Below are 16,751 nucleotides of genomic sequence, written 5' to 3' on the forward strand. Positions count from 1 at the left end.
CACCATCACCACCAACAGCAGAAACTTAATGATGATGATTTTCAGCCAGTTTCGTTATTTAAGTGCTTACTAAATGTCAGTCATTCTTTTAAGCCCTTTACACTTATTAACTATTAACTAAATTAATCCTCACAACAACTTTAAGAATAGTCCTTTTGTTACCCTCATTACAGATGAATCAATCGAGGCACAGAGAATTGAGTAACTTACCCAAGGTCTTATAACTAGTAAGGGACAGAGTTGTAATGTGCACTCAGCAGGGCACCTTCACACCCTGTGCTCTTAGCCACAGTGCTGTACATGCCTGTATTACTATGTTGTCACTTGCCTAGTTTGTATGCAACGTATCTGGAACAGATACCTTGGTTGTAATAAATTGTTAGTCTGGGTTTCTAGAAACCTGGGCTCTGCCCCTGACTTTGCTATGATTTAGCCCAGTAGGTTTCAAACTTAAAGATATGTAATATATATAAGAATCACCCGAGAGATAGTTAAAATGCAGTTTCCCAGGTTCTACTCCCAGAGATTCTCATTTAGTAATTCTGATATGCTCTTCAGGAATCTGCTTCTTCAATGGGTCACCTATGTAATTCTGATGCAGAATTTTGTACTTTGAGAAACATCATACTAGTAATTTGGTCAATAGGTATATCACTTCTCTGAGCCTATTTTTTTTTCATCTTTGAAAAGACTGAACAAGACTACAGAATTCCTAAGATATTTTTTAACTCCAGTTCTTTAATCTATGAAACATTTTAAATTAACATACAAAAAACATACTGTAAGTGCTCCTATGTATAGACAGATGGATAGGTAAATACAGATAGATGTGTTCATTGTATTAGGCTGTTCTTGCATTGCTATGAAGAAATACCTGAGACTGGGCAATTTGTAAGAAAGAGGTTTAATTAGCTCACAGTTCTATAGGCTGTACAGGAAGCATGGTGGCATCTGCTTCTGGGGAGGACTCTGGGAGCTTTTACTCATGGCAGAAGACAAAGCGGGAGCAGGCACTCACATGGCAAAAGCAGGAGTAAGAGAGAGCTGGAATGGGGTGGGGGATGCCAGCCACACTTTTTTTTCTTTTTGGAGACAGAGTCTCACTCCGTTGTCCAGGCTGGAGTGCAGTGGTGCAATCTCGGCTCACTGCAACCTCCTTTTATTAATCCTATTTTACAGATCCAAAGTCAGGGTAGAGCAGAAAGACTGTAAATATATAATGGTGATGAGAACAAATTATTTGTATTAAGTCTTGTATTTATATATATATATATGGTATGTATATAGATATGCTATGTATATATCTATACACTTCATGTTATATATTTTCATCTTAACTCTTTTCTAAAAAGAGGCTTAAAACCTAGGTGACAGGTTGATAAGTGCAGCCTCAAATATACCAGACCCCAAAAATGAATGAAATGACTTATTGTTATTATTTGATATAACAATAGAGACGGGTCTCTCCATGTTGCCCAGGCTGGTCTTGAACTCCTGGGCTGAAGTGATGCTTCTGCCTCAGCCTCCCAAAGTGCTGGAATTACAGATGTGAGCCACCATGCACTGGCTAAAATGACTTTAAAAACTGCATTATAGCTTCAGAACTAATGGAACAGAACTGACAATAAAATTTTTGAGCCAGACAGCTATGGGTTTTTGCTTAGTTATGTGGTTTGCAAGGCTGCGTGTCCTTGTGCCAGTTATTCAACCTCATCAGCTTCCACTTCGCTCATCTATAAGATGAGGTGGCTCACGCCTGTAGGGCCAGCACTTTGGGAGGCAGAGGCAGGCAGATCACCTGGGAGATCAGGAGTTTGAGACCAGCCTGGCCAACATGGCGAAACCTCATCTCTACTAAAAATACAAAAACATTAGCAAGCAAGATGGTGCTCGCCTGTAGTCCCAGCCACTTCGGAGGCTGTGGCAGGAGAATCGCTTGAACCGGGGCAGCGGAGGTTGCAGTGAGCCAAGATTGCACCACTGCACTCCAGTTTGGGTGACACAGCGAGACTCCGTCTCAATTTAAAAAAAGAGATGAGGATTGCATGGCACGGTAATTGTGAATACAGGCTCTAGTACCAAACAGCCAGGGTTGAAATTTTGGTATATGTAATGTTTGGCAAATTACTGTGTCCACTTTTGCTCACCAGTAAAATAGGATTACTAAGAGGACCCATGTCTTAGAGTATATATTAATGTATTAATTAATATATTTAATATATTTACAGTACTTAAATTTGTGCCTGGTACATAGTTATATATACAAGATCTATTCCTGGGAAAGTGATTTTTCTTTAAGAAATACTTTAAAAAGTTTGGGAAGCTCTGACCTGAATATGGAGTTCTTTTTAAATATTAAAGAAAGTTTGTTCTAATGAAACAATTTGAATAAATTTTGTGTTGTGTTGTGTATTTGCTCTTAATGGAAAGATGAGAATCTGAACAGTTTGAAATCAAGATATTTTCTTTCTTTTTTTTTTTACACGAATGAATCTTTCTTTTCTTTTCTTTTTTCTTTCTTTCTTTTACTTTAAGTTCTGGGATGCATGTGCAGAAAGTGAAGTTTTGTTACATAGGTATACATGTGCCATGGTGATTTGCTGCACTTAACCCATCATCTAGGTTTTAAGCCTCACATGCATTGGGTATTTGTCCTAATGCTCTCCCTCCCCTTTCCCCTCACCCCACAATATTTTCTTACTTATAAATAAATGTGGTTTATATTTTCAGGAAGATAATAAAGAAGAAGAAAGTTGTTATATTTTACATTCAAGCAGTAATGAAGACAAGACTGAACTTGCAGGAACAATTCATGATATAAATTCTTCTTTAATACTCGAAGCTCCCAAGGTATTTAGTAAATTTATTTCCCATTTGAATGATTTGCTATGAGCTGAAATTTCTATGTAGAAAAAATACAAAAGAAAATAAGACGAAAGCTTGTCCTTATCCTTTGGCTAAATAGATATAAATAAAGACATAAAGAAGAAAAAAACTTGTCCCCATCCCTTGGCTAAATAGATATAATAAATGAAATAATCCTCCTTTCTCTCTCTCTCTGTCTCTTATTTGAGATGGGATCTCCCTCTGTCACCCAGGCTGGAATGCAGTGGTGGGATCTGGGATCACTGTAACCTCTGCCTCCAGGGTTCAAGTGATCCTCCCACCTCAGACTCTTGAGTAGCTGAGACCACAGGCATGTGCTACCACGTCTAGCTAATTTTTTGTATTTTTGGTAAAGATGGGGGTTTTATCATGTTGCCCAGGCTGGTCTTGAACCCCTGAGCTCAAGCAATCTGCCTGCCCCAGCCTCCCAGAGTGCTGGCATTACAGGCATGAGCCATTGCGCCTGGCCTCATTGTATATATACATATATATGTATGTATACACACACACACACACACACATATATATATATATATTTTTTTTTTACAGACTTTCACTCTGTCACCCAAGTTGGAGTATAGTGGCGTGATCTCAGCTCACTGCAACCTCTGCCTCTCAGGTTCAAGTGATTCTCCTGCCTCAGCCTCCTGAGTAGCTGGGACTACAGGCGTGCACCACCACGTCTGGCTAATTTTTATATTTTTAATAGAAACAGGGTTTTGCCATGGTGGCCAGGCTGGTCTCAAACTCCTGACCTCAGATAATCCGCCCACCTCAGCCTGCCGAAGTGCTGAGATTACAGACCTGAGCCACCATGCCCGGCCTATTTTTTTAAAACTAAATTCTTTCCTTCCGTATCACATTGCCTCTCTAAATGATAAAGTCAAGATGTAAAGCATTTTGAAAGAACAAACATACACTAATGTATTCCTAAAATTTTGGATGGTAGAACATATTGTTGAAAATAGACCTGCATTTAAAATGCTATAAAAATGGAACCACACAAAAAATATTCATATTGAATACTTTCTAAAGAAGAGTTATTTAGTCAAACCCTACCTTATGCTTTAATTTTAGAAAATGTATTTTGAAGCTTTCCTTTTTTATTCTTAAAAGGAATTATACTTATGTTGCTCTTTGCAGTTAGTGTATGGTTTTGCTTTACTTGATAACAACTGTTTAGTGATATTCTTTGCATAATATGTAGACAGTGTCTCAAGATGATATGTTTCTATAATGTCTATTGTATTTCTTAGTGCAGATGTTTCAAAAAATTTCATAATCATATAATGTGTTCAAATACATCCTCTAACCACATTAAAGAAAAAAAAACAGGTTGCAGTATTTGGTATACTGTATTTTGTTTTGTTTTGTTTTTTGAGATGGTATCTTGCTCTGTTGTCCAGGCTGGAGTGCAGTAGTGTGATCATAGCTCACTGCAGCATCAGTCTCCTTGGCTCAAGCAATTCTTTGCCTCAGCCTCCCAAGTAGCTGGCACCACAGGTGCCAAAAAAAAAATTTTTTTTTCTGTATAGACAGGGTCTCACTATGTTGCCCAGCCTGGTCTTGACCTGTTTTACTCAAGGGATCCTCCTGCCTTGGCCTCCCAAAGTGCTGGGATTACAGGCATGAGCCACCATGCCCAACCCTACTGTGTTAATTTAAAAGCTTCCCTACTATGATGTTTAGGTGCAAGGAGAAGGCAATAGAAAAGAATAGATTTATTCCAGGAATTTACACTTGGTAGTAATGAATAGGACCCAAAATAGGAAGGATCTTTGGTCTCTTAGAAAGAACTGGACCTCATTATGCCCAGCACCCAGAGGTTCCCCAGAGATAGGTCATGGTCTGAGCAAATCTATATATCAGGTTTTAGCCAGGAACCCACACAGTTTCTGCACGTTTAGTTTCGGTTGTATGCACTAGCTCTTCTGATTAGTGAAATATAAATTAATTGTAAAATACTGTATTCATTCCTTCATATTATATATTTTCAACACAGATGAAAAATAAGATTTGTTAATTTTTAATATTATAAAAGAGTCATACTCAAAGTGGAGACATACTCCCCATATCTTTAGTTTATAGAGAATGTTTTCTAAACATTCGGATAGTTATCATTTCTTTTGGGTTATTTAAGCTTGAAAATCCTGACCTTTTAAGTCTTTTCTTTCTTACATAATAGTTTGAAGTGTATGTATGCTTATGTACTACTTTTTATGGGTTAAATATTTAGTGTAAGAGTTTAACAAAATTCCTGTTTCTAGTGGAGAATTGTCAGATGGTTAATGTATAATGAACGTTTTAGCAAAATCATTCACCTTGCCAAGGGCAAATTTCTGCCTCAGAATTTACTGTTTGTCCCTCTTCCGGGTTGAGGATTGTGGAGGTGAGCTTGTGTTTCCCCATGTTTGCTGTGGAGAGCTGTGCATGTTAGCTGTGCCTTGGCATATGCAGTCACGCCAGCGTTTGAAAATTTTCCAGTTTATCTGTATAGTGCAGCTTCAGGACAGGCGTAACTTCACATTTTTTGCATCTTTTATTTATAGGGATTTAGAGATGAACCATATTTTACAGAAGAACTTGTGGATGAACCATTTCTAGATCTGGGAAAGTCTTTCCATTCCCAACAAAAAGAGATAGAGCAAAGCAAGGAGACCTGGGAGATGCATGAATTTCTGACTCCTAGATTGCAGGAAATGGATGAAGAAAGAGAAATGCTTGTTGATGAAGAATATGAGTTATATCAAGATCCCTCTCAGTCCATGGAGTTGTATCCCTTGTCGCACATTCAAGAGGCTACTCCTGTGCCCTCCATGAAGGAACTTCACTTTGGTACACAGTGGTTGCATGATAATGAACCATCCGAATCTCAAGAGGCAAGATCCGGGAGGAGTATCTATTCCCAGGAGGCACAGCCATATGGCTATTGCCCTGAAAATGTGGTAAGAGATTAGAACAGATATTCCACACCTCCCCTTCTGCTGTCCTCACCTATCCGTGTCTCTAACTCATGTCACTTCAATTTTGTTTGTTTTTAAATGAGCCTTTCCATAGGTCATCAGTGTTTACAAGGTGTGTCATCCAGTGTCTAGCTGTAAGTGTAAGCTTGTCTTTTCTGTATTTCACATCTTCTCATGGGGGTCAATAAGCTGCAGTTGCCTTGCTGCTGTTGTAGGGTTTTTTTGCTTTGCTTTTTTAGTGATGTTTTTTCAATTTCTCATTTCAGAGGAGAGTTCTTTTAACATTTGTAATTAAAAAAAAAAAATTCCCTAGGGAAACACAGCTGTATATTTTTCACATAGTTTATTTATCAGGCAAAATCAAGGCCAATTTAGTACATACATGTTGTTTATATCTTGGTCACCCACTTTGTTCTCTGTGTTATGTATGATGCTAAAGCACTCAACTCTAGAAAATATCTTTACACTTGAGATACTATTTATTTACAACTTGGTGGGAAAGCATTGTAATATATATATATATAATTTTCTTTCTTTTTTTTTTTTTTTTTTTTGAGACAGAGCCTCTCTCTCTCTCTCTGTCACCCAGGCTGCAATGCAGTGGCACATTCGTGGCTCACTGCAGCCTCACCTCCTAGGCTCCATCAAACCTCTTACCTCGGCTTCCTGAGCTGCTGGGACCACAGGCATGCACCACCATGCCTGGCTAGTTTTTTTTTTTTTCTTTTTTTTTTTTTTTTTTTTTGTAGAGATGGAGTTTTGCCATGTTGCCCAGGCTGGTCTCGAACTCCTGGGGCCAAGCATCTCCCATCTCCCATCTCGCCCTCCCAAAGTTCTGGGATTACAGGCAGGAACCATTGTGCCCAGTGAAGAGCATTATATTTTAATAGATTTGCCTTTGCTATTATATCACCAATAAACTTTATTTTTAATAAAATTATAGTCAGGCGGTCACTAATTGGAATCCTTCATTAAGGACTTTAAAATATATATATATATTTTAATTTCCTGCCCCAAATTAACTTTTAGGCAAATGGAAACAGACTTACTTATGGGGACGTTTTTAAAAAGACAGCTTAGTAATATGTTCAGATGCAACGTGGTGCTCTCCTCTCTGAGGTTGGCACCTTTCCTGTTGTGATGTGCAAAGTGTGGCTTCATGTGTTCTCTCAGTGGGCAGATAGAGGGTGTTTCTGCCCTTGCCTCCCTTAGATATTTCCTCACTTTGCCCCTCATGCAAATGCTGGTGGCTTCCTCTCTTGGACAAGGCGCTGTGCCGGTTGTATTTATGTGACACTGGAGCATTCATTATTATAGAGGACCCTGGGCAGTGTACCAGAGAACAGATGTTTTTGGAATATGTGGATGATGCCTGGTTGCCTCTGGAAAGAGGTCACATGGCATCTGGTGTGCTCCATTGACGTTGGCACTTTCTATATTTGCCCCTGCCTCTCATATCTGTCAGTGCTTAACACCAAACAGCATACATATTCAGTTATATGAAGCAAATTGGAAAGATTACTGAATATTCATAAAAATTCCCTTGTTCTGTTTTCTTCTATTAAAAGATAATTTTCTATGTACCCAAATAAAAGGCAACCTGAAATACCAGTTCATATATAAATTTTGAAGGCTGTAGATGAAATGGTCAAATGTATACTTATAATATTTACTTTATAAGTTTAGTTAAACATTCAGTTTGAAAAACTGTAAAATGTTAAATTTTTTTTACCTATTCTCATATTTAATTATATAATTTTATTCGAATTCTTCAGTGCATATTTAATGTCAGTATCTACATTATCACTAGAATCACTTTTTGATCATTTAACACAGCTTTCCAAATGTATCATCTTCATTTCTAACTAGGTTGTTTGAGATATAGCAATTTTTGAATCTGTACTGTCACTCAAAATTTTATTCTTATCTCAAGTGTCATTTGTATAACATTAAGTTAAAAAAAATCCCTCTCATAAGTTTATACTGATGTTCTTCACAATATAACTGTTACTGGAAAGAGGTCCCGATCCAGATGCCAAGAGAGGGTTCCTAGACCTCGCACAAGAAAATATTTGAGCGAATCCATAGAGTAAAGTGAAAGCAAGTTTATTAGACAAGTAAAGGAATAGAAGAATGGCTACTCCACAGATAGAGCAGCCCTGAGTGCTACTGGTTCCCCACTTTTATAGCTATTTTTTGATTATATGCTAAATAAGGAGTCGATTATTCATACCTCCCTTTTTAGACCATATCGGGTAACTTCCTGATGTTGGCATTGCATTTGTAAACTGTCATGGAGCTGGTGGGAGTGTAGCAGTGAGGATGACCAGAGGTCACTCTCGTCACCATCTTGGTTTTGGTGGATTTTGACCAGCTTCTTTACTGCAACCTGTTTTATCAGCAAGGTCTTTATGACCTGTATCTTGTGCCAACATCCTGTCTCATCCTGTGACTTAGAATGCCTTAACCATCTGGGAATGCAGCCCAGTAGGTCTCAGCCTCATTTTACCCAGTGCTATTCAAGATGGAGTTGCTCTGGTTCAAGCATCTCTGACATAACCACTTACTCTATTATCTGTTAAAGTGTTCTTTAAGAGGCTTGTTTAAAACAACAGTCAGTGCTTACAATTCGAAGAATGATAGCCTGATTACTAAATCTATGTTAAATTTTCTAACTTCCCTCTTTTTATTTCTCATTGCTGATTCAGCAGTAGCCATTCTCTTCCATAAAAAGTAAATTTTCTGTTTACGGAAATAAAAGGCAACCTGAAATATCAGTTTATTTTAATGTATACACTTTTAAGGCTATAGATGAAACAGTCTAATGTATATTTATAATATTTGCTCTGGAAGTTTACTTAACATTCATACTTTAAAACCTATAAAAATGTTATTTTGTTTTATTTTTGCCAATTCTCATGTAGGCTGTAAAGGTAACCTCTATAGACTCCCAAACCGGCGTTGAATAAGACTATTTCAGCCCTAATGTTTCTTGCCTGAACAGTATTTTATTTTCTTTAAATAATTTTATGTGCTTTCTTAGGGTATTGGCTCTTTTTCTCCCTTCCACAGTGATAACACTTATACCCACTGATCAGGATGGGCTTAAATCTTTATTTGCCCCCTTTGTATTGCTAATGGACTCTTGTGATAATTTATCTAATAATATTATCTAATATTATAAACTCTGAGAAGATTTTAAAGATGCATCCAAATCTTACAAATAGAGAATTCCCAATACTCTTCTAGAGGGTGCCCTCCCAAACGATGAAGGAACATTATTATTTCTGTCTTGGTTGTAATATTCATTTGGGGCTATAGATGTCAGCTGTATCTGTGGAGGGCAGCTGGTACCTAACTACTTCAAACTTTATCTTTCTCTTCCACCCTCATACTTCATTTTAGCTGAAGAGTAAAAACACTAAAAGTTTGTAGATCTGTTTTTGTTTTTTTTTTTTTAGTTATAGTAAAATACACACAACACACAATTTACTATTTTAATCATTTTTAGGTGTATAGTTCAGTGGCATTAAGTACATGTACATTTTTGTGTAAACGTGGCCACCATGTCACTACAGATCTTCTTATCATCCCACACTGAAACTCTACTCATTAAACAATAATTGATGTTTCTTCTCTCTCCCTATCCCCTGCCAACCAACCACTGTTTTATGTTCTGTCTCTAAGAATTTGACTATACTAAAGTAACTGAAAAAAGTGGAATGGTACAATAGTTTTCTTTTGTGTCTGGCTCTTTCACTTAGTGTAATGTCTTTAAGATTCATCCATGTTGTAGAATATGTCAGAATTTCCTCCCTTTTTAAAGTTGAATATGTCGGGCATGGTGGCTCATGCCTGTAATCCCAGCACTTTGGGAGGCCAAGGTAGGTGGATCACTTGAGGTCATGAATTTGAAACCAGCCTGGCCAACATGGCGAAACCCCATCTCTACTAAAAATAGAAAAATTAGCCAGGGATGATGGCACACGCCTGTGGTTCCAGCTACTCGGGAGGCTGAGCCAGGAGAATCGTTTCAACCTGGGAGGCAGGGGTTGTAGTGAACCGAGATTGCGCCACTGGGCTCCAGCCTGGGCAACAGAGAGAGACTCCGTCTCAAAAAAAAAAAAAAAAAAAAAGTTGAATAAAATATTTCCTTATAGGCATATGTCTCAGAGAAAAAACTTTTCCTCTACCCTCTATGTTGTGCCTGGGAGAGTGCAAATTAAACTGACAGAAAGCATTAACGGGAGAATAAAGGTTTATTTATATGCATATGAATGCAACAAAAGAAGCAGCAAGCTCACTAAGTGATTAAAGTTAGAGCTTACCTACGTAACTTATGGGGAAAGGGAGGATGGAGAAAAGCTTCTATGAGAAGAGCAACTAGGTTTGTTTAGGAAAGACAAATGGGTTTTTAGGAAAACAAATGGGAGATAACATTATTGATTATGTTGATAATTTTGTTATGTTGATAATTTTTTAAATGCAGGTGCCACTGATCCTTCTCTTTGCTTGTTGCCATTCCTCAAGAGGGCATTTATATAGTAGGCTTACTCTCAGTCTTCCTGGGGTCGACCCACCTCAAGAGGCAATGTTTGATAGCCTCATTTCATAGAACTTGCTGCTTAGTCACATAAGGGAAGCTCTGAGAGGGCTTTTTTTCTGCATCTGTTAAATCTAAAATATCTTCAGTTTATAATAATCCTCATACTGAAGCCGGATAGTTCCCTGACCTATTTGACACCTTGTGACAGAGGTGCCCCGTTTACTCAGCCCACCGCTCTCCTCGAGGGAGGGAGTGTGTGAGCAAACAAGGTGAGAACTGGAGTACATGCATGCTGGAACCAGCTGACTGCTTTGGTGCGGGCAAGGGTAAATTCTACTCAGACCTGCAGCGTTCACCCCTCGTGGCAGGGGAGCGCTCAGGTGAGCGGGTGCAGGAGCCAGGGCAAGTGCTTCTGGGCACTGGCAGGAGCAAATTCTATGCAGGCCCAGTGGCAGCATCTAGGGGAGGTGCCTGTGACCTCCAGAGCCCCAAAGGGTGTGTTACAGTGCTCTTTTAGCTCTGCCATCTGCAGATGGCTTAAGTGTTAACAGTTCAGTTGGCCCTTGGCCTTTTCACATGAGGCAACTGCCCTCTCCCAGTGAGGTCAAAGGGCCAGTGTGACAGCCTTTTGTATCACACTTGTGGCTCCTGAGTTCTTTCTGGTATCCGGGAAAAGTGAGGCTGCATGAACGAATTGAAGGATGGTAAATGTGGGGATTTTATTGCCAATAAAGTGGCTCTCAGTGGGAAGGGGAGCTGCAAAGGAGATGGAGAGGTGGGTAGGTAATCTTCCCCAGAAGTCCAGCCATCTCTGGCTGGGTTCTTCTCCAAAGTTACACTGTCAAACTGTCCCTGTAAAGTCAAGCCGCTTCTGTCTGATGTCTAGCTGTAGTTCCTGACATCCAGCTGCTTCTCCTCTCTGCCAGCTGAATCTAGGGTCTTTATAGGCACAGGATGGGATGGGGTGAGGGCATGGGTGGTTTAGGAAAAGGTAACATTTGAGCAGGAAAACAGGGATAGAAGTTCTCACTTTGGATCATGGTTTTAGGCTTGAGAGTGGGGTTTTGTCGGGGACCTGCCCTTAAATTTCTCTGCCTCCTGTCACTATCAATACCAACTCTGAGGTTCCTTTAGGTCCCCACCATATATACCATATTTTGTTTTTCCATTCATCTGTTGATGGATATTTAGGTTGTTTCTACCTTTGGCCATTGCGAATAATGCTGTTATGAACATTGGTTTATAAATATCTGTTGAAATCCCTGCTTTCAGTTCTTTTTAGTATATACTCAGCAGTGGAATTGGTGGATCATATGCTAATGCTATATTTAATTTTTGGGGAGCTATACTGTTTTCTACAGCAAGCAGCTGCTCCAGTTTATATTTCCATTAGCAAAGCACAAGGTTTCAAATTTCTCCACAGTCTCTCCAACACTTGTTTGCTGGATTTTTGTTTGTTTCTTAGGAGTATAAAGTGCTATTTTATATTTTGTTTTGCATTACCCTAACAATTAGTGATATTGAGCATCCTTTCATGTGCTTATTTGGCCATCTTTATGTATTTGTTTGGAGAAATGTCCGTTCAAGTCCTTTGTCCATTTTTTAAAGATTTGTTGTTTTTTTGTTTTTGTTTTTTGCCTGAGGGTTATTTACCTAAGAATAATTCTATGTTCTTATTTTCTTCTCTTTTTAGAAAAAAAAATCTTCTCTATTAAAAACAAAACAAAAACAAACAAAAAACAGAAAAAAGAAATTCATGTTTATTTAATTTATTTTTTATTTTTTTTGAGATGGAGTTTTGCTCTTGTTGCCCAGGCTGGGGTGCAGTGGTGCAATCTTGGCTCACCACAACCTCTGTCTCCCAGGTTCAAGCGATTCTCCTGCCTCAGCCTCCCAAGTAGGTGGGATTACAGGCATGCACCACCATGCCTGGATAATTTTATTTATATATATATATATATTTTTTTTTTTTTTTTGAGATGGAATCGCACTCTCTCACACAGGCTGGAGTGCAGTGGTGTGATCTCAGCTCACTGCAACCTACGTCTCCGGGGTTCAAGCAATTCTTCTACCTCAGCCTTCCGAGTAGCTGGGATTATAGATACCCACCACCACGCCCAGCTAGTTTTTGCATTTTTTGGTAGAGATGAGGTTTCACCACATTGGCCAGGCTGGTCTCGAACTCCCAACCTCAGGTGATCCATCTGCCTCGGCCTCCCAAAGTGCAGGGATTACAGGCTTGAGCCACTGCTCCCAGCCAGAAATTCATGTTTATAAAGATCTCACCTATCATACCCAGTGTATTGAAATCCCAAATTTGGATATCAGTTCTCTTCCTCTTCATTTACTACTAACAGAATTACCATTAACTGTTTAAAAAGTCCAAGTGGCCCCAAATTATAACCTTCTTCTTTTTAACTGTGCAGTTCCTTCCAACTCCTCACTCTTTTCTGTAAGAAGTTCTTGCTTATTTTATTCTAGGCAACTATGTAGTCAGATCCTCTTTCTTACCCCTATTTAATATTTGAGTTGAATCCTATGTTCCTTAGGCCCCATTAGGTATCTGATATAGTTACATGCTTACCTGAGGTGAGCAAAAATCACCTGGTGGCCATCAAGCAGACCATCTGGAGGCAAACTCCTTAGCCGAGGAATTTAGATGTATAATGAAGAGAGCAAAGATCACCTGGTGGTCATCAAGCAGGCCATCCAGAAGCAAAACTCCTTCTCTGAGGAATTTAGAAGCAATTAGACTTCCCTGTTATCTAAAGCCAGCATCTGGTTACCAGGTTGCTTTCCCAAAAATGTATAAGTAGCTAGAATTTCTATATATCTCCTGAATGCATGCGTATCGAAACTCATTGTGCAGCCTTTGCGGACATCAAGGCACCAACATGTCTACAAAGGTAATCATCTATCATGACCTGCAAAACGAATAGGGTCCAAATTACCCTTAAGTTCCTGCTTTAAGGTCTACAATTACCCCCAAGGAAAATCCACGGAGGCCCACTCAGTCCTCTCTTGCTGAAGCGCCCCACTGCAATGTTCTTTCTGTCTAATAAAACTTGACTTTTTAAGCCTGTGCTGTTGTCAGTAAATTCTCTTTACTACCTGCGTGCCAATCACTTTCTGTTGCTGGGGCTCTGCCACCTTGCCCAGCATTACCAAATTCATAATCTACTTTGGAAAGCTGGAAGTATTTTGTATACTGGCTTATGAATGATCCTTCTCTTATCATTGAAGTCTGACCACTTGACAGAAAAAGTAGACCATCTTGTTTTGGAAATTCCAGCAATAAAGAATAACGTAGTGTTATTCACCTTAAATGAATTATGGTACATCCCTAAGGTGGCTGTAAAATAGTCATTTAAATTTGTACTGATAAAATTTCTTATTTTTATTATTTATTTATTTATAGAGACAGGGTCTCACTCTTTTGCCCAGGGTGGATTGTCATGATCACAGTTCACTCCAGCCTCAGCCTCCCAGGCTCAGGCTATCTTCCCATCTCAGCCTCCTGAGTAGCTGGGACTGCAGGCACACACCACCATGCCTGGCTAATTTTTGTAATGTTTTGGTAGAGATGGGGTTTCACTGTGTTGACCAGCTTGTCTCAAACTCCTGGCTTCAAGTGATCTACCCATTTCGGCCTCCCAAAGTGCTGGGATTACAGGCATGAGCCACTGCACCTGGCCGTAAAATTTTTTAAAATATGAAAAGATACTTAAAGTGAAAATATGGTGTTTTCTATCTTAGTCTGTTTGGCCTGCTATAACAAGATACCGTTAACTGGGTAGCTTATAAACAAACAAACTTATTTCTCACAGTTATGAAGGCTGGGAAGTCCAAGATGAAGATGTCCACACATTTGGTGATGTTAGAGGCAGTAGGCGGACAAAGGCCTAGGCAGATAGGGAAGGGTCCCTGGAGAATCTCTGACCCCGCCCACAAGTGTTTGTACCAGATGTTTTGTACAGATAAGGGAACCTGCACAGGGAGTTTGCCTAGGCATGCCCACAGCAGGCTGGAGACCCATGCACTCCACCCATGAATGGGGTGGAGCCACCAGGAATTTGTGTCTTTTGCAGGGGAGGAGCCTGGCCTCTTCAGCTGGCGTGTGGTAGCCCAGGTATTCAATCTGGGATGTGAAAACCTGCTTGCAGGACCCCCTCTCTTTGCTGAGAGCTTTCTTTTTGCTTAAAAATTCCACCCTTCTCACTCTTCAATGTGTCCGTGTGCCTAATTCTTCCTGATCGTGAGACAAGAACCCAGATTAGCTGAGTTAAGGAGCAAAAAATTCTGCATCAGTGAGGGCTCCCTTTCTAGTTCATAAATGTCATCCTTTAGCTGTGTCCTTACAGGGTGGAAGAGTGGAATGAACTCCTTTGGGCCTATTTTATTTATTTATTTTTGAGACAATGTCTCTCTCTCTGTCACTCAGGCGGAGTGCAATGGCCTGTTCTGAACTCACCGCAACTTCTGCCTCCCAGATTCAAGCGATTCTCCTCAGCCTCTCAAGTAGCTGGGATTACAGCCATGCACTACCATGCCTGGCTAATTTTTGTATTTTTAGTAGAGACAGGGTTTCCCCATGTTGGCTGGGCTGGTCTTGAATGCCTGGTTCAAGTGATCCACCTGCCTTGGTGTCCCAAAGTGTTGGGATTACAGGTGTGAGCCACCACGCCCGGCCTCTTGGGCCTATTTTATAAAGGCATTACTAATCCCATTCACCAGGGCTCTGCCCTCATAACCCTATCACCCCACAAAAGTCCCCACCTCTAAATATCTTCACCTTGGGGGTTAGGATTTTAACATATGAATTTGCGGGGTCAGGGGGAACATAAATATTTTAGCATTCTGGAAGATTGTGACTTTGGAAAACCATAAAAGACATGTATATAAAAGCAAGATGGGAGGAAAATGCAGTTAAGTTATCGACAACACTTACCTGTAGGTTTTAGGTTTGGGTAGCTAGGTATTCACCAGGCAGATAAGAGTGCTAACAAATGCTTAGAGATATGAAAATTTATCACATATTTTGGAGTCAGCAAGGAAGCTATTTTTCTGTAGATATCAGAGCAACACAATCCAGGAGGCTGTGTGTATCAGCAATTGACCTTGCTTGACTTGATAGATCTTTTATTCCTCTACCTTGGTAAATGTTTATTTAAATCCACTTATTAAGGCTTATAAAGCAGTTTTTTTGGTTAAAAATCTAGGACTTGGAATAAACAGATTTTGCTAGCCTATACTCTTGCAGATATTGTTACCAGAATTTGTTACTGCTTACCACAGTATAAACCATTACTTGAGAATACCTGTTTGCAAGGCCAGTTTTCCACTATCATTATTATTTGGCTTGAACAACTGTACAATAATACATTTTTTTTCATAAAGTACTAATGCATTTCTATTTTTCTTCCTCTCAAGATGAAAGAAAATTTTGTCATGGAGTCCCTACCATCTGTACCATCAACTGAAGGAAACAGTCAACAAGGCAGATTTGATGACCTGGAAAATCTTAATTCATTAGCAAAAAGTAGTCTGGATTTAGGTTTGTGGCTTTTGTTTCTCATAAACATAAATTACATTATTCTGCAAGCTTTTAGTTTTATGTTTGTATACATGAATTTTACATGTATTTTTATTCATTATGATGTTTTGAATTTATATCTGCTTATTAATTAATCTGCTTCAGAATACCTAAAAGAAAAACAAGCCTCAGATTTCTTTTTTTTTTTTTTTTTGAGACGGAGTCTCGCTCTGTCGCCCAGGCTGGGGTGCAGTGGCCGGATCTCAGCTCACTGCAAGCTCCGCCTCCCGGGTTCACGCCATTCTCCTGCCTCAGCCTCCTGAGTAGCTGGGACTACAGGCACCCACCACCTCGCCCGGCTAGTTTTTTGTATTTTTTTAATAGAGATGGGGTTTCACCATGTTAGCCAGGATGGTCTCTATCTCCTGACCTCGTGATCTGCCCGTCTCGGCCTCCCAAAGTGCTGGGATTACAGGCTTGAGCCACTGCACCCGGCATCAGATTTCAACTTAGAGTTTTCAGATTCTGTTTTCTGAGAGGGCTACATTTTCTCTGCCTCGTGTTGCATTTTATTAGCAGTATGGATTGAAACTCAGACTAGAACCTTACATCAAATCTGAAATAAGTTTCTACTAATATATATTAAAATCTCTGATGCTCTTAAGTAATATTGCTAGCTCATTTAATGGGACTGTTAAATATTAATAAAGAGAGGCATATTTTAAACATTTATGAAACATTTTTATAGCCATATATTACAGTCAATTTTAGTACATTAATAACTTAGTTTCCATTAAAGAATTCTAAAAGTATAGTGCCTCAC

The 16,751-nt window shown here is 39.4% G+C and overlaps 1 protein-coding gene across 5 annotated transcripts in view; it reads left to right on the forward strand.

Moving 5' to 3' along the window:
* Positions 1-16,751, forward strand: part of PATJ (PATJ crumbs cell polarity complex component) — a 434,245-nt gene that overhangs the window by 124,922 nt on the left and 292,572 nt on the right. For all 5 annotated transcript variants that reach the window (XM_033225088.1, XM_033225091.1, XM_033225090.1 and 2 more), the window contains exons 19-21: positions 2,731-2,850; positions 5,436-5,831; positions 15,826-15,949. In XM_033225088.1, the coding sequence (XP_033080979.1) occupies positions 2,731-2,850; positions 5,436-5,831; positions 15,826-15,949 (640 nt within the window). The remainder of the gene's footprint in view (positions 1-2,730; positions 2,851-5,435; positions 5,832-15,825; positions 15,950-16,751) is intronic.

Source organism: Trachypithecus francoisi, unplaced genomic scaffold (genome assembly GCF_009764315.1).
Source record: "Trachypithecus francoisi isolate TF-2019V2 unplaced genomic scaffold, Tfra_2.0 Lachesis_group12, whole genome shotgun sequence".
In the NCBI taxonomy this organism is placed as follows: Eukaryota; Metazoa; Chordata; class Mammalia; order Primates; family Cercopithecidae; genus Trachypithecus; species Trachypithecus francoisi.